The sequence below is a fragment of the Cibotium barometz genome, chromosome 36 (assembly GCF_041138505.1).
Source record: "Cibotium barometz isolate CiBa-2024 chromosome 36, ASM4113850v1, whole genome shotgun sequence".
NCBI classification, from domain to species: Eukaryota; Viridiplantae; Streptophyta; class Polypodiopsida; order Cyatheales; family Cibotiaceae; genus Cibotium; species Cibotium barometz.
This window is the reverse complement of record NC_141081.1, coordinates 27030674-27049634: the sequence shown is the minus strand read 5'-3', so window position 1 is coordinate 27049634 and position 18961 is coordinate 27030674. Positions and strand designations below refer to the sequence as shown.

The 18961-nt window shown below is 45.8% G+C and overlaps 1 protein-coding gene across 7 annotated transcripts in view; it reads left to right on the top strand.

The window, feature by feature from the left end:
* Positions 1 to 18961, top strand: part of LOC147617708 (anoctamin-like protein) — a 69105-nt gene that overhangs the window by 35477 nt on the left and 14667 nt on the right. For all 7 annotated transcript variants that reach the window (XM_086775951.1, XM_086775955.1, XM_086775952.1 and 4 more), the window contains 6 exons: positions 15276 to 15345; positions 15485 to 15603; positions 15777 to 15909; positions 16012 to 16112; positions 16362 to 16453; positions 16600 to 16704. In XM_086775951.1, coding sequence (XP_086632077.1) covers positions 15276 to 15345; positions 15485 to 15603; positions 15777 to 15909; positions 16012 to 16112; positions 16362 to 16453; positions 16600 to 16704 — 620 coding nt within the window. The remainder of the gene's footprint in view (positions 1 to 15275; positions 15346 to 15484; positions 15604 to 15776; positions 15910 to 16011; positions 16113 to 16361; positions 16454 to 16599; positions 16705 to 18961) is intronic.

Genomic DNA, 18961 nt, shown 5'->3' with positions numbered 1-18961 from the left:
CCTTTGAAAAGCATGCCTTTTTCCAGTTATACGGTGCGGAATGCCAGACATTTTATCTTGGGACACATTCAGAGTGTCCCTACTCTTAGACCCCATTGGGAGTCTTACGGCATTTCGATTGACATTCAGAGGGCATTTTGGCGGAGATTGTGGCACTCTTATAGGAAGCCACAGATTTCCTCCTTTACCAGTTTATGAGAGTGGGACATTGGTATCTTTTTCACATCCTCTCATTCGGGACCCTATTGGCAGCACAAGGTTCCTGATTGGTTGAGATCTCCACCTTGCTTGGTGTGAAATATCCATTTTGTAAAATTTTTCATACTTAATAGAAGTCTCCTTTCTGAAAAAAAAAAAGATTTGTCTTTGAATTCTTTCCACTAGCACCAAAGAGTCTATCGAGAGTTTCCCATGCTGCTTTAGCTGACTCAATGTTTGAAATATGATGTAAATATTGACCACCAAGCCCAAGTGCTAAAATAGGAAGTGCCTTAGTGTCATAGATTTCCCATTGTGCTTTTCCTTTCCTTGTGGCAGGTCTATCATTTTCGGATGTAGTAATTACTTTTCACAAATCTTTCTTTTGAAGGATAAACTTGTGCCTAGTCTGCCAAGTATGAAAATTTTTCCGAGTAAATCTATCTAATTGTGAAGTTTTAGACATGATGGCAAGGTCTTACTTGAGAGATTCTCTTCAAGCAGTGTCTAATGCCTTGTACAAGGAAACTGAGTTAAAAAAAAAGGCTAGTTATCCACTCCAATTCCATACAAATGCATATTTGCTACAGGGAAATCACCTAAACCAATACATTTGGCAAAGTCAAAATACCATGGTTTTTCTTCTATCCTTGATTTTGATCTTTGAATCCAAAGTTGTCTTTCTTGGAAAACCACTCTTTTTCTAGGCTTAAGCTTTTGTTTACAAATTTTGATTTTTGTGACTTAGTTGGTTGATTTACCAAAGCTTCTAAGTCAGATGAGATATGTATGATTTCTTTAGAATTTTCTAAAATCTGACAAGAGCTCGTCATACCAACTTTTAATTCAGAGAGTACTGAGCTAGTATTTTACCAGACTTGTCCTCCATGAATGAGATTCAGCTTCACACGATGTTGAACTTTGTTTTTGTTCCTGGGCTGGGCTGAATGGAGCTGAGTTGAGCTGAGCGTGGCACGGCAGAGATGAGTGGTGCGCAGCGGCTATGATAAGCAGAGCTAAGCGGGCTGAGCTGGGTTCGGCAGCTCACAAGCTTTTTCACCAACAGTAACTTTGATAGCAAGCAATGGATATTCAAACTGCATTCTGGTTACACCAAGCGGGTGATACTAGAGTCGAGCTTTACAACAAAATCTCAAACATCAACTGCGCCAAGCGATTGATGCATGAGTCATCAGCAGGATCGCCACAACAATTGATGTGTGAGTTGTCAGCAGGATTCCAGTAGCAAACTTCGAGTTGCTACAGCATGATGCAGTTACAGCAGGATCACCTCAGCAGCGCACTTTGACTGGTTGTAGCATTGTAAGGATGAACCTTGGCTCTTGATACCATATGTTAATTAATGAGGTTGATAATAGTGAATGAAGAAAATAGAGACGCACAATTCCATTAGTTCAATGTCTCTTAAATAGGCTCTAGATACATGAGATTAACTGATGATTAGGTATTGATCTTTCTCCATAATCCCCTCCTCCATTAACTCCTTGATTATCTCCATCTGTTGCCTCCAAGAATCTCTCCAAAGAAGGTGGATGTAGGCGTGTTGATTATGGTTGCTTTATGACCTTGTTACAAGAGTAAAAGGGCCAATACTAATACCTTAATGACCTTTGAGTTTGAACTCTATCAAGGCGATGTTTATGTGTTCATGTGATGGAGCATATCCAACATTATGATGCAAACCCTAAGGCTTCTACTGACTTCTATATGCATGAATGATTCTCTCCAAGTGGGTTAAGGGACTTGACTGATTGACTGACTCTCTAAGGCTAAGGAATGACCTTGTATGCCAGTCGTGGGCAACTACAGCAGCCAACTGGGGAATAACTGCAGCCGACAGTGATTCAACATGCGGATTGTGCATTTAAGGCAGTCGTGGGAGATATTCTATAGGCCAGCTCTCTAAGGCAGCTGATGGCAACCCGAGGCCATATAAATTCAGGCGCCTCATTCCCACACCATTCATTCAGGTATTCAGCAGCATACAAGATCAATTCAGTATACAAGATCAATTCAGTATTCCAACTCAACTCCAGGCTATTTAGGAAGCTCCTCTTCAGATTCAGGCGCCTCATTCCCACACCATTCATTCAGGTATTCAGCAGCATACAAGATCAATTCAGTATTCCAACTCAACTCCAGGCTATTCAGGAAGCTCCTCTTCACATTCAGCAGCATACAAGATCAGTTCAGTATTCCAACTCAACTCCAGGCTATTTAGGAAGCTCCTCTTCAGATTCAGCCAGCATATGTGCAGTCCTACAGCTATTTGGACTTGCATTAGTGGCCAAAAGAGTCTTCAGCAGAGCCTTAGACTAGGTGGATACTCAGCTGACGTACGGTCGTCCTTGTCCTTGCGTTGGGCATTCACATCGCTTGTTTCTAAAGCATTGTACAACATTCTCCAAAGAATAATATGAGCAAATACTCTTGCTTGCAAGGGGGGAAGCGGGGGGCTTTCAGACGGTATTTGGGACCCAATACTGTGTCGTCTTCTACATTCTCGTTCTCTTCTCTCTCTCTCTCTCTACCCTCTAAATTGGATGCTAAAGATTCTCACCACATAAAGGTATAAAGAAGGCCGTGTTGTGTGTTATCATGGTCAAGCTCAGTGCATGTAACACCGCCCAAGGAGTTGGTGGTGATGATCTCCCAAAAAGGTCATAGCTCGACAAACTCACCTGTTAGCTTCAAACAAGGTCAAGCACGTGTGTCCATGGGATTCAGGTCCTATGGAGATTCAAAAGCAAAAACTGCGACGTGCTGAAGTCGTGAACCTGTGCTGCTGCCCCCGCCTGCCCTCTGTTGCCTCCGCTTGCTCCTCTGCTACCTTCGCCTGCCCTTTTGCAACCCCCCGCTTGTCCCTCTGCAGCCTTCGCTAGCCTTTCCTCGATCCCTGCCTGCCCTTTGCTAGCCTTTCTTCAATCCCCGCCTGCCTTTCAGCTACCCCCGCCAGCCCCTCTGCTGCCCCCCGCCTACCTTCGCCTGCCTCTTTTTTGCTGCCCCTGCCAGCCCCCTTTGCTGCCCCGCCTCCCCCTTTGCTGCCCGCCCCCTGCCTTCTTGAGTCCCCGCCTGCCCCTCTGCTGCCCCCGCCTGCCCCTTTGCCCTTGCTTCTCCAGCTGCTCCCGCCTTTACCCCCCTTCCTTTGCTCCCGTTTTCCCAGCAGCTATTTTATCTGGATTCAAGTCGGCCGCCCACTTTTCTTGATTGGTCTTATGGCTTTTTCTGCTGCAGTCAATCTCTCATCACCCCCACTGGCCGGGAGAATCATCAATTTTTCACAAGACGAGCTCACCTCTCTTCAGCACGACATTGACCTTGAGGTCCAGACTACCCTTGTTGCGAGAGTTTATGGTTCCCATCCCTCTCGTTCGCAGGCCCGTGAATGGCTTCTAGCAGCTCTCCCTTCGGAGCTGATTGTGCACTTTCAGGATATTCGTTTACTTGGTCGAGGCTTCTTCCAGGTGGACTTTCATTCTTCAGAAGCTACTTCTCAGGCTTTGGCTAGCATCCCCTTTCCTCTTGGTCCTAGGAAGATTTTCTTCTTTTAGTACCAGGTGGGCTTTGATCCATTGGTGGATGATCAGCGCCTTACCCTGGTCTCACTACGGTTCCCTGCTCTTCCTCGGTCCTATGGAAGCTTTTAGCTTCCATAGGGGCATCCTTTGGCCAGGTTCTAGAGGTACCAATCCTCCCGAGCTCTCCTACCTCAGCTTCCGCGGCCGTTACCGCACTCTTGATGGTGTACCCCGGGTCCTTGTGCTTGTTCCTGACCCATTGATTACTGATGATCATGTTATGCTTCAGAGACCTGACGGATCTCATTTCTGCCAAAGGATGGAGATTGCAGGCAGACCTGACCAGTGTCGGATTTGTCGTTGACAGGGTCACATTGCTAGAGATTGTCCCAGATCGAGGGGCCATGCTAGGAGGCGGTGTGGTCCTACCCATCAGAGGCCTCCTGCAGATGTCGAGACTCCAGCTGCTCCTTTGCCACAGCAGACCACACAGTATTGGGTTGTGGTTAGGGATGGCAGGCACCCTCGGACCCCTGTACCTGCCCCTTCACCCACACCCCCTGTGGAGCACCCACACTCCTATGCAGCTCTTGCCTCACAAGTTGTTGATCCTTTTTTGGAGGATGAGGCCTGGCAGGCACATGATTTGGATCCCTCACAAGAGGATGCTGCATTACAGTTACAGGATGATTGTACCCTTGAGGATGATGTTGCACATTCGCATTGTCATGGTACCTCTCCAGTTCTGAGAACTAGCCCTGGCTTTTCCTCGGAGTGGGAGAGAGAGGTAAGGTTTACATCGTCAGATTTTCCCTCCCCTACCTATGCGAGACGTACTTCCGCCTCTAAAGGGGGTCCTTTGTCGACCACGAGATCTGGTCGTTCCTACTCTGAGTCTTTATGAGGATTGTCTCTTGGAACATTCAGGGTCTTGGGGGTTTTTTTCTGCGTCGACGAAAACAAATTGTAAAAACCCAGCTTCATTGTGCAGTCACAGGTGGACCTATGGATATATTGCTCTTGCAAGAGCATAAACTGGATGCTAGTCAGTGTGGGAGATCATGCAAGCTTTTCTCGGGACACACCTTTTGGTCACCGGCTGTTGGTACCAAGGGTGGTGTTTGTATCTCTATTTCAGCTTTGATCTTGCCTTGCATCATTGGACATGGTGTCATTTTGCCTGCAAGAGCACAGTGGATCCTTCTTATGCAGGGTACTACACGCATTGGTATTCTCAACCTCTATGCTCCTAACCATAGAGGTGAGAGGATTGCCTTTTGGAAATCTCTCACTACATTGATGCCTCTTGCCGACCTTTGGATTATTAGTGGGGATTTTAACATGGTTGAGATGCCAACGGATAAAAGAGGTGGACATGAGGGCTTAGTGCATCCTCTTGAAAGAGCGTCTTGGGAGAGGTTTATAGTCTCCATTCATGGTAGAGATTGTTGGCATGAGGATGACATTTTGAGGAGTCCATCCACTCTTCTTTATTCATGGTCTACGAGGAGAAGAGATGTAGGATGTATCTATGCACGGTTAGACAGATTTTGTGTGGATGATTGGGTGCTTGACAGAGGTGGACATACTTTTATTGCTACAGGCACCTCCAAATCGGATCATTGCCCAGTGGTTTTATGTATTAGAGATCCAAATTGCCATGGATCAGCACCCCATGTACGCATCCCTGATCGTTTGTTTTCAGATGTAGAGCTATCGCGTTGTATGCTTGATATTTGGAGATCTCACGACTTCTTACAGGCCTCTCAAAGCCTGGCCTTTGCTCTCTATGATATTAGTGACTTTTATCACACATGTGCCCTGTCTAAGAGGCAAGAGGCCTTGAACTTAGAAAGGGCTATTAGACGTAGATTGGTTGCCTTGCAGAAAGAGCACAAGAAACATCCTCATGCTCAATGGGTTGCAGATTCTTTATGTACTGTTAGAGCAGAACTTCATCACTCTCTTGAGCAGTGTGCGGAGTACCGTTTTCATGCCTAGAAATCCTTTTTGACACAGATGGGTGGCAGATGTAACAAACATTCCCCACGGGAGATGCCGGATTATCCATATACAAATGCCATAACACAGCCCAACACGAGGCAACCAAGCCGAAACATAGGCTGTAGAAATGCCGAGCCAACAATATAATCCATATACCTCCGTGTGGGTACTGATTCTTCCCCAAAAACCACGGGTCTTCATGCAATAGAGAGGGTACAGCAAGTACAACTCTCCATTCAGCCGGTACAGCAGGTACAATGGCTGGTACAGCTGGTACGGTGGCTGGTACAGCAGGTACAACAAGTACAGAGGTTGGTACAGTCGGTACAATGGGTGGTACAGTAAGTACAGAAGCTGGTACAGCCAGTACAAGGGCTGGTACAGCCGGTACGGTGGCTGGTACAGCAGGTACAGCAAGTACAGAAGCTGGTACAGCAAGTACAGTGGCTGGTACAGCTGGTACGGTGGCTGGTACAGCAGGTACAGCAAGTACAAATGCTGGTACAACACATACAATGGCTAGAAATCATAATAAATGATTGAATACCCTTGCGTTCAGTCTTTCTTCGCGATGGAAGCCTCCAAAACAGTCCCATTAAGCCGGTATTCTTCATGGGCAGCCTTCAAGTGAGAGAGAAAGAGAGTAGCCATCATTAGGGCAGCCTGTAACGGTGGTAGAGGCTAGGGTGGAGCAAGAGAGCCTCCATTAATGAAGAGAGAGGGCTCCAATTTATAGATTTGGGCCTCCCATGAGCTAAAATGGCAAGAGAAGGCTACGATGACAAGTGGAGAGCCACACAATAGCTGAAGTGACAAGTGTGAGGCCACTTGTCTCACTTTGATCCACTTTCTAACAAGTGTCAGGCCACTTGTCTCACTTTGGTCCACCTCCTTGCCACATGTCCCAATCTAATAGATGGGTTCTTCCATAAACTTTTTCTCTAAAAATATCCCAACTGGTAGACATTCTGTCATAGGCACTTTGCCAACTCTTGGTATCTGCTCAATTCCAGATGTAATGACGCGAACAGAATTTCCATCGGAGTTCGGCCAAAAATAGCAACTCTCCTAAATTTTAGGAGTGTGGTCCTTTGTATTCTAGGATAATCCCCAATTCCCAAAGCTTGTACTTTCCAAATATTTAAACATCTTGGAGTCCACCAGACCCCTTTCAGACTGGTATTGTCCAGGCTGGTGACATCCTCCCCAACTTCTTAAAAGTTGTCCGCAACTTTAAGCTTCAAGCCGTATATTCAAGATATAATCATGTCCCATCGATTGGGCGAGACGAGACGGTCTCAAAAATCCAATATAACTGAAGAATTCATGTCCCAAAGAAATGGGCGAGACTAAATAAGGCTCTATAATTCCAATATCAAAATCATGTCCCAAAATAAATGGGCGAGACAAAAAGAGTCCCATAAGTCCAGATATCATAATCATGTCCCAAGATAAATGGGCGAGACAAATCAGTCCCATAAGTCCGGATATCATAATCCATGTCCCAAGTAAATGGGCGAGACAAAACAGTCCCATAAGTCCGGATATCATAATCCATGTCCCAAGTAAATGGGCGAGACAAATCAATCCCATAAGTCCAGATATCATAATCCATGTCCCAAGTAAATGGGCGAGACAAAACAGTCCCATAAGTCAAGATATCATAATCCATGTCCCAAGTAAATGGGCGAGACAAAACAGTCCCATAAGTCCAGATATCATAATCCATGTCCCAAGTAAATGGGCGAGACAAAATAAGTCTCCTGCCAATAAGGCATCGGTCCACATGACCCTTGGCATAGACATAAGTCCCGTGCCAACCAGGTATCATGTCCACTTACCACTTGCACTCCGTGTTGGTACTCTGACCACACACCTTGGATGAGAGGTGGGCTCAAGTAACAAGATAAAACAATCACTCGGAGGCATAGAAAACCTGGTGTTCCATAAGCATTTCTGCTACACATAGTTTATAGGCATTTCGGCCACCAATAGTTTGTAGGCATTTCGGCCACCAACTCACACTACCCTCTCAAGTGCCCATGTTCCCTTCCATCTGCTCTCTATTGTTCCACCCACACATGGTAGAAACAATCTTCAAGAGAGCACGTAGGACAAGAGAACACTACACAGGGTATGTTGTGCTTGTCACTACCCTTTGAAGTGCCCATGTTCCCTTCCATCTGCTCTCTATTGTTCCACCCACACATGGTAGAAACAATCTTCAAGAGAGCACATAGGACAAGAGAACACTACACAAGGTAAGTGACCCATGAGTTCCATAAGTCCAATGCATCCCAAATAAAGGGAGCCAAAAAGAATAATTCATAAACTTTAAAATATTCCGCCTGCCATCATAACACACCATGTGTGCATGGCCGGAATCCACACGGGCACCGCCCGAAAGTCCACAAATGTCCTGCCATGTCCTTGGACTCATATGCATCCACTCATATGATCCATACACATGCCCAGGTATAATACATACATGCATCCGCATGTTTCTAGGCCTGACACGCATCCGCATGTCCCTAGAATATAGGGGTTTGTGACATTAATGATACCAATGAAACTCGCGGCGGCGGGTGCCCGCGGGACTAGCGCCTTTGACACACTTGTTGATACCATCAATGCATATTAAAACATTTAAACATGGCCACAACCTTAACACATATCCATCATCACTTTGCATAAAACATAAAGCTAGACAAAACATCCACAAATGCTGCAAATGGAGCTTGAACGTGTGACACCGCATAGAGGCCGGAATGGGCCGACCCCCCCCCCCCCCTTGGAGTATTTTATTACCCAAGGAGAATAATATCATGTACAAGCTTTGAGGGCCTTACTCTCCCCACGGGAGATGCCGGATTATCCATATACAAATGCCATAACACAGCCCAACACGAGGCAAGCAAGCCGGAACATAGGCTGTAGAAATGCCGAGCCAACAATATAATCCATATACCTCCGTGTGGGTACTGATTCTTCCCCAAAAACCACGGGTCTTCATGCAATAGAGAGGGTACAACAAGTACAACTCTCCATTCAGTCGGTACAGTAGGTACAATGGTTGGTACAGCCGGTACGGTGGTTGGTACAACAGGTATAGCAAGTACAGAGGCTGGTACAGCCGGTACAATGGGTGGCACAGAAAGTACAGAAGCTGGTACAGCCAGTACAAGGGCTGGTACAGCAGGTACAGTGGCTGGTACAGCAGGTACAGCAAGTACAGAGGCTGGTGCAGCAAGTACAGTGGCTGGTACAGCAAGTACAATGGCTGGTACAGCTGGTACGGTGGCTGGTACAGCAAGTACAATGGCTGGTACAGCTGGTACGGTGGCTGGTACAGCAGGTACAGCAAGTACAAATGTTGGTACAACACATACAATGGCTAGAAATCATAATAAATGATTGAATACCCTTGCCTTCAGTCTTTCTTCGCGATGGAAGCCTCCAAAACAGTCCCATACAGCCGGTATTCTTCATGGGCAGCCTTCAAGTGTGAGAGAAAGAGAGTAGCCATCATTAGGGCAGCCTGTAACGGTGGTAGAGGCTAGTGTGGAGCAAGAGAGCCTCCATTAATGAAGAGAGGGGGCTCCAATTTATAGATTTGGGCCTCCCACGAGCTAAAATGGCAAGAGAAGGCTACGATGACAAGTGGAGAGCCACACAATAGCTGAAGTGACAAGTGTGAGGCCACTTGTCTCACTTTGATCCACTTTCTAACAAGTGTCAGGCCACTTGTCTCACTTTGGTCCACCTCCTTGCCACATGTCCCAATCTAATAGATGGGTTCTTCCATAAACTTTCTCTCTAAAAATATCCCAACTGGTAGACATTCTGTCATAGGCACTTTGCCAACTCTTGGTATCTGCTCAATTCCAGATGTAATGACGCGAACAGAATTTCCATCGGAGTTCGGCCAAAAATAGCAACTCTCCTAAATTTTAGGAGTGTGGTCCTTTGTATTCTAGGATAATCCCCCATTCCCAAAGCTTGTACTTTCCAAATATTTAAACATCCTGGATTCCACCAGACCCCTTTCAGACTGGGAAATGTCCAGGCTGGTGACAGTAAGTGTTCAGGGGAGGATGGCCTCTCCCCTGTTTTTTTCATTACTTTTTGGGATGAGATTGGGGCTGAGATCACATCGGCTTTGCAGGAGATGTGGGACACAGGTTCTATGCCTTCTTCTCTCACTAAGGGGCTTATTTATCTTATTCCTAAGAGCGGGGATAAGACATTGATTGGCCAGTGGAGACCTATCACCTTACTTGGGACGGCCTATAAGATTCTTGCTAAGGCAGTGAGCATCAGGTTGCAACTAATTTTGTAGGATGTTATTCATGATACCTAGAATGGATTCTTACACGGCAGGAGTATCTTTGATAACATTTTCTCGTTTTGGGAGGCCGTCGAATGGGCTAAAGCGAGCAATCAGCCCTTAGCCATTCTGCTCTTGGATTTTGAGAAGGCCTATGAAAGAGTGGATTGGGACTTTCTTGAGGGTACTCTTAGTTATATGGGCTTCTCTCAGAGATGGATCAAGGGAGTTTGATGCATGTATCATGATGCCCACAACAGAGTTCTTGCTTGCGGTGATAGAGGAGAGCGGTTTCAGATTTCTCGCTCTCAGTACGACATGGTTGCCCATTAGCCCCTTTATTATATATCATAGTTGCAGGGGCCATGAGCATCTTTCTCCGCCCACTGCTAGTATTTCAGGATTGAGGTTGCCTCTTCGTAGTCATGAGGAGTTGGTTGACTCTGAGTTAGCTGATGACACATCCCTGTTTTTGGAGGCTTCACATATATGCTTATGTTCTTTCCGGGTAGCACTAGAGGAGTTTTGTTTGGCAGCAGGGGCACTCATTGATTGGCACAAAGTTGTTGGTTTTTGGGTTAGTGATTCACCGAGAGTTGATTGGGGTGCAGAGCTTGGTTTTACTTGGATCAGTAGAGGATGCACTGCTAGATATTTGGGATGCCAAGTTGGGATTGATATTTCTCCTGCAGAGCAGTTTACTCCGGTACATATGAGTATTCGGAAGAAGCTCCTCCATTGGAGCTCCAGGAGATTAGATTTAGCCTCCAGAGCTTTGGTGGCTAATCAGGTTTTGCTTGCCTCAGCTTGGTTTATTGCCTCTTGTTGGTGCTTCTCTCGTGTGTGCATTGGCCAATTACGGAGATTGATCCGCAATTTTCTCTGGTCGGGCTTGGATGGCACCTCAGACACTTGTGCCAGGGTAGCTTGGCTCACAGTTATTCAGCCCAAACGAGAGGGGGGCTTGAATATTATTGATCCGGATGTTTATTGTAGGGCAAACTTGTGGTCAGAGGTTTCCTACCAGGCATTGAGTCTTGGAAGGATTTTTTCTTGTCTCAGATTTCCAGATGTACACCTAGGGTCGAGAGAGACTTGATGCCTAGCACACATTTTTTGTTCATAGAGGCTGATATTAGGGCACCATCTTCCCCTCTTATTGCAGCCATTGTCAGAGCATGAGATATTTTTTGCGACAAAGGCTTCCTAGGTCTTTGGACGAGGCTGACCGACAACCTATTATGTGGAACGAGTTCATTAGAGATGAGGCTGGTCGGCCACTTGGTGCATCTCGTTATATGCAATGGTTAGGATGGGAGAGATGCGCATACACAGTTCTTGCTTGGAAGACCTTTAAGAGTCTTCTGGAGGATCGAAGAGTTGCATCCACTTAGCATCTTAGGGGCTCTCGCATTCGTATTGATCAGATTGATGCAACTATTCCGCATGAGTGGCTTTCTGGGACCTTTCACGGAGCCTATCATCTGAGTTGGCTGGGAGTTTTTTCGAGGATAGGCATACCTTTGCAGGTCATTGCTCTCCCGGGCCAGGAGGATACAGATTGCCTCATTTATTCTATCATGCCTGGTGGGAGATTGAGGAGATGTAGTATGGAGGAGATTATCCCAAATACTAGGCTTAGTCTAGTGAGGATTGTTGGTTGCTCGGGGAAGCATTGGTTCGTTGACCCTTCTCCTCAGATAGTGACTCATGGCTCTTGGTGTTTGTGGCTATATGGTGGCAGTCCTATCAGATATCTTCAGTGGGATCCAGGAGAGTGGGAGTGGATTGATGCCTTCGATCCTTTGAAAAGTCTTCCTTTTTTCAGTTTCACTGTTCGGAATGCCAGGCTTCTCCTCACTTGACAGATGCATAGGATCCCTACTCTCAGGCCTCATTGGGAGAGCTATGATATTTCTCTAGTGATATAGCGCAGATTTTGGCATAGACTTTGGCACTCATACAAAAGGAGCATAATCTCTCATTTCTTTTGGTTATTCTTACATGGTGGTCTCCCCACCAATCAGTGGAGATCAATTTTCGGTGTAGCACCTTCTTGTCCTAGATGTGCGGTAGATTCTGAGTCTGTACAACATTGTCTATGGGGATGCAGCACTGCACAGCAGATTTGGGGTCCTGTAGCCCAACTTATGGGCAAATTGAGTGGCCGAGCCATGCATGTGACTTGGGGGGCAGTTGCTTGGCTCTCCCAGTCCAGTCCGCAGTGGTACAGATTTTGCTTTTTTCATTCGTAGAGGTATTGCCCAGCATGGTTTATTGCAGGATGTTTCTCACTCTGATTATACACCCCCTAGACAGAGGATTGACACCAGTTGGGAGATTATTGCCAGTATTACAACATGGCAGATCTAGAGAGCTAGATGCACGGAGGCTATTGAGGGTGTCTAGATTTTTGGGTCTCAGTGCATTAGTACTATACGGGGTGATATCATCCACACTCTTATGGCTACTTGGGCTCGCATTCAGGGGCCCTCTCGTTCTGCGCAGGCGAAGCGTGTGATATTTATGCGGGAATGGGACCATGGCATCTTCTTTTCTCCTAGTACCACAGGTCTTACATGGCATCATGATGCTCCTCAGTGGTTGAAATCACCTTACATATTGGGGTGATTCTATTCTTTTCCGACTTATAGCTTTGATTGTTGTATGTTTTTCTCATACTTAATAGAAGTCTCTTTTTGAAAAAAAAAAAAAGAAGGTCATAGCTCGTGTGATGGCTAAATGCATTGAGGGCTCTACCAAATGCATAAGCTCTCTATGAATTTGCAAAAGAGCTCTTACCTTATGCATTGAGCTCTCTTTGAGTTCTATGCATAAGGTAATAGAGCTCTATGCATGCGTGTTTGGTAGAGCCCTCTATGCATGTGCATAGGCTCTTACCTTATCCATAGAGCTCTCTTTGAGCTCTATGCATAAGGTAGATCCCTTATGCACATGCATAGAGAGGCTCAATCAAGATCATTAAGTATTGGGACCATGGGGGGTCAAGGAGACCTAGAAAACCACATTTAAAAGTCAGGGTACCAAGTGTACCTCTAAACTTGATTGTGCAAGGACCTAGAACTTAGAAGCAACACGATTGTGGAAAGGCTACTACGGTTAAGTTGTGCAAGCGGTGAAAGATTACTTTATTCCTAAAGTGGATAAGAGGTGCAAGTGTAGTAATCAGCATGATGTACTTGGGCAACAAGGGGATTATGAAAGATTCCTGCCTAGCAAAACCTTCATGTGTAAAAGCACACACGTCTTCAGTGGACTTTAGTAGTGGCAAGTGGCATAACAAAGGTGACAAATTGTTACTTCATCGGAGAAGGATGTAAGGCTTGTCAGATTGTCAGTATAAGAGGGAAAGTATTGGGAAAGGTCCCTAACTTTGCTAGAATCTAATGTTATGCACTTTGAAACGGTTGATAAAAGGTGAACATTTGCAACATTATATTAGTTTGTTTGGTGACTGTTTAGTCTGTTTGATAACTTTTAGTATGCATTATGAATAACTTCTGCAAAGTTAGAATTAAGCCACAAGCTATTGCAGATAGAAAGAAACTTGATACTCAACAAGAATACTTGGGGCGAAGTCATTACCAAGGGTATAGACAGACATAGTATGGGGTATAGATGCCCAGATTAAACCCCAAGACATGGAAGTGAGATAGAAAGGTCATATTTGTTTGAGACATTATATTTGCGCATCTTTTTACACGTTCAGGAATGTTAGTAAAGGATTAAAAGATCAAGGCCTTCAGTAATCACTTCAGGAAATGAAAGAAAGAAACAAAGAATTGGTAGACGATGGAATATTGAAGGTGCTGCGATTGCAGGTTTTTATAAAAGAACAAGGAAAACCCTGTAATTTTATTGAGCTTCTAAATGGACCCGACACTGCACTTACTGTTTCCTTATAACATTATGTATGAAAGCGGTGAAAATTGGCATAGTGACTAGCAAGCTGTCTTTTGGGAACGTTGTCTTATGTTTGGAGCTTTGGCTGAGGTTTCTGCTAGCCTGCGGTTCTTCTCCATAACATTGTGTCCCCTCCTCTCTTCCCTTAAAACAAAAACTACCACCGCCCCATCCCCTCCAAAATATAAGGCCACCTATCACAAATCAGTCCTAGGTCATGGAGGAAATACCATAGTTGCTTGAAATGGAAATGGAGAAGGCTAATGTCTATGCATAGGATGGAAACAACAAGTCTTAAAGCATTTTAAGGTATAGATGAAATGTGAATTTGTAAAGTTAAGTAGGAATGAGGGAAAATATTAGAGAGAAATAGAGGAGAAATGTGGGGTGGATCATAATTTGAAGGAGATGGCGAGGAAGTTTTGGAAAAATGAAAACTTAGAAGGAAAAATTTGTGGGGAAATCTGGAGAGGAGATTAGTGTCACACTCACAACATGTGGGCATGCTTAATCCTCAGTTTTGGCTATGACTAGGAACCTTTTCAAGCATTGTCCAGCTAGAACTTATACTAGGGATTTTACAATAGAGGCAGTCAGAAGGGCAGTTCCAGGCAGTTTGGCATTTTATGTGTATTTATGCTTGTCCTGTACCGGCCGACAGCTCGCCGACTGTAGGTAGGGGTATTTGGGAGCCCATAAATAGGCAAATTTATTGTCTTTTGTATTCATCTGATCCCAGGACTGTCGCACCCTTTTGGAGGCCATGTTTGCTAGGATCTATGTACATATTGATACATATATACAGAAAACACTGTTACAGTGTCATGTGCAAGACGTGTGCATGCTCATTCAAGGAGCCTATCCCTGAAGGGCAGCAGAATAAAGACTAAGACCAGAGTTTGGGCTGATGCCCTTCAGGGATTAGCTCCTGGACATACAGCAACACATCTCTCTCTTCTCTTTGTTCAGCATTGCGTTTTTGCACAGTTATTAAGACATTTCTTCCGCATGTGACAATCAGGAATATGGGAAATAGTAACGGAAACAGAAATTGCATTTTCACGTTTTTGGCTAGGAAACAACAATTTCCTGTTACTATGAAAAATACCCTTGCATCAAAGTGTAGCTTTTTACTAAGAAGAAAATGAGTGGCATATGTTCCTCGTACAAAGAAACCTGGCATATGGCTGTAGTATGCACTTGATTTACAACCTTGATAAAGAAAGAACCATGCTGTGATTTCATTGTAGCTCATATCAAGCCGCTTCAATACTATCATGCAGATTGCTGCTCCAGTTGAGGTGTTGGGTCGCATGGCAGAAACACTGCAGATACGAAAACCAACGCACATTGGTGAGTGAAGTACATTCGTTGTGTTTTGAGAAGAATTTCATCAAAGTTAAAAAACAAGGGACGCCATTTTTGTAGTACAGAGCAACCTTGGAGTTGTTATTTAACTATATTGTGCTTTGGTTTTGGGCTATCTTTACAGGGTTAGATGTGCCATTTGAGTGGGATGAAAAAGATGCATTTGTATGTCAATCTGAAGATAACGCTTTGTTTAGCTGGACAGAACGATACGAGTGCTTGCATCACTTGTTATATGGAGTGGTATCATTTTCTTCATATGGGCTCAAATGTGGCATCCCTTGTTATATGGATTGGTGTCATTTTCTTTACATCGGTATATGTGGGTTGTGGGTGCACATGTGTGGGGGTGGTGTGTATGCATGCATGCATGGGGGGGGGGGTCAGTTTCTCACTCTGATAAAGACCCTTTTCAGGTTAATTCTGCCCAAGAAGAGGTGCCGTTGAGGATCTCGGGTGAAAAAGAGGAATTGATTTGGAAACCTGGGGAGTCCCTTTTATCAAGATTGATGTCGGAAAAAGTTGTAAAAGATGTGCTGATTCTTCATGGTACTTTTCCTTCCAAAATGAGAAGTTTTTCCCAAGTCTTGCCAGAACTAGAGTTTTTAGAGGCTACTGTGTTAACCCAAAGTGAGTGTTTCTTTCTTGCAGAAGAAAGTAAACGGAAAGCGCTTTTACACAAATGGGCTTTAAAATGGGGAGACTTCACATCTCAGCCCATAGATTCCATCTACTCGTATTTTGGTCCTAAGGTTTGTTTTTATTACACTTTGCCTTTCTGTTTGTTATATGCATCTTGTCAGATGATGCATGCGCCAGGGCATCTTGAAGACATGTACAGGGTAGGATAGGGCAATCACGGTTTAGCAGACCAGTGTGAGTCCTCACGGAAGGGACGAGGTCGAACAGTGGCTCTGAGGTTTTATGCAGTTCTTACTTTCCAGTAAACACACAACAGATTTAAAAAAATAAAGCAAGAAAAAGGGTATTTTTGGTTTCAGGTCGCAATTTATTTTGCTTTTCTGGGAATGTATACAAAGTGGCTTCTTTACCCTGCTATCCTAGGGATTTTCTTCTATTTTAAAGATTTGGGGTAATGTTCTCGTCTTAGCTATTGCATTTTTTGTGTGTTTACTTTAATTATGCTGTCACATTTATTTTATTTTATTTCTTAGTAATATTACTTAGACTTTGAAATACTGAGTGATTAGCTTTCTGTTCTTTGTCATGAAACTGTAGGTCTTGGGAAGCAGTAGTGCCACCGTTGTTTTCCATGCTAGCTGTCACTTGGGCAGTTCTATTTCTGCAGTTTTGGAAGAGAAAAAATGCAGCACTCCTAGCAAGGTTAAAAAATGGTTGTCCGTAACTTACCCATTTATTTGTTTGAGTAGTTACTCAGCTAGTTGTCCAATATTTTTTGTTGTGTTTTCTTTGCTTTGTCTTAGGTTGTTGGAAAAAAACTTTAGTAATTCTTTAAATTTTGTGCGTGTGCATATGCTTATACACACCATACATGGGATGAAGGCGCCCCAAGTGGGCGCGGATCCTGTCCTCCATGTGATGCCACTCTGTCCAAGCGCAAGAGTATGCATACTCCGAACTCCATCGATCACAATGGACGTACTTGTAAGAAGGGGGGAGAGGCACTGCAATTGAAATATGCATGAACAGAAAAAGCAGAACCTCCAGGTTGGAGGCCACCATCTCTCTGTCTTGGTCTCTGTGACTTGAGCCTCTAAGCTCCATCCTAGCCAATGGCCATAGATAGGTGAGTACGTCGGTGATGCGAAGGCCATGAAGATGGTGGGAGAGCTCAACTGCCTGTCCCTGGATGGTGGCAGCCACCGACTCCGAGTCCAACTCCGTCCCCTGGGCTACACTCAAAGGGAAAGAGAAGAGCATCATGCCATTCTCTGGCGTAGAGGGTTTGGAGTGGTGAAAAACCACACATCCGAATAGGGGCTACTGTCTCCTCAAACATATATGTCCCTTCCGTCGGAAGACATCGGGAGAAACTATAATCCAGAGGTAGCCCCAAGATCTTGGGGGGCCCACCTCGGGACTCTAGCTAGCAAGAGAGCCCTCACTAGGGAAGCGGCAATGGTCATCTCTACCGGCTTAGAAAAACTGTGAATCAAGCGGCAAACGGAACTCGCCGGCTGTCTCCGCTGCGGGTCGGGGGCTGCTAGGGGTCGCCAAGAGTGCTCTGGAGAGGCGGAGGGAGGGGGGAGGATGGGCTCTGATGAGGAAGACGGGGCAGAAGGATCTGCTGCGGGAAGAGTTGGGGGTGAGGATGGATGGCCTCACTGGACACTGAGAGCCGGGGGAGGAATCACAATGGGGTCTACTGGCCTCACAATGGGGTCTACTGGCCTCACTAGACACTGAGAGCCGGGGGAGGAATCACAATGGGGAATCGGCTGCCAAACCGGAGGGGCTAAAGGGACCCGCTCCGTGACTGGAGAGGGCCCGTCGCCAACGGGTGGGTGTTGTGATAAATGCTTGAAACGGTTCTCTGATAGAACCGAATCCTCCTGTACTCTGCCAGCCTGGCGCGTGCGGTGGCACTCAGCTCTAGTGGTCGGCTGATGGCTCGGGCTCGGGCCAGCCGTCTGCCACTCTCCGGCAGCTAGGTTGTCCGCGGTCGGGACCATGTGCTCTGCTGCCTAAGAACCTGCCTCTCTACCCCCTATTGAGGATCTATTTTTTTTTCAGGGGGGAGGGGGGGTGGGTTCTTCTGGATTGGCGCCGAGGGCAAGCTCTGGCTAGGTGTCCCATTTGCCTGCAAATGAAGCATTGGCTTGGAAGGCCTGAATTCTCCACTCGTTGAATGATGGGGTCGCCCCAAAGGCATGGAATAGATATAACATGAGGCATTGAATCCGGCAAGGCAACACAGATGCGAAGGGATGGAATCTCAACTGCCCGTGCGGGGGCTGAGGCAGTAGTGGGGGGGGATTCCATCACTCTCCTGATGGCACCACCAATCACCGGGAGAAAAGGAAGGTATTCCTTCCTAAGGCGTGGGAAGCAGACTGTCACCAAGAAGTAAGACACGCCAGCCAACGCAGGGTCGAAGCCATGCTGCCATCGTGCAAAGAAGGCCTGGCCCGCATATAGTGTCAACTGCATGACTCGATCTGACACCGTTGGCGAGTCGAACTCAACCTGATAGTAACCGCGTCCCAAAGGATGAATGTCTATGATCTTTGCAAGCCCACCAATGAGACTCGCCTGCAAAAGATCTCTGAGTTGCCCTTGCACTGGGTGGCTACCGACAATCTTGCATACTAGAGTAGAGGCCTCTAATGATGCAACAGCTGTAGCGAGAAGCTGAAGGTCCGCTTCCGAACAAGATAAGCAAGTAATGGCAGCCTCGGTCGGGGATGACGGAGCGGTTACCATGTAGTCCTCTTGGTGGTGATGAAGACCAAAAAAGCGAGACTTGCCGAGAGAAGAACGAATCCCAAGAATTGAAATATCTGCCTGAAGATGACGGAGGGGGCGAAGGAAATGGAGGAGAGGCTTCAGGCTTAGACAATGGAGGTGAGGCAACGGGAGTGGGGGAGGAGGAAAGAGAGAAAGAAGAAAAACAAACAAG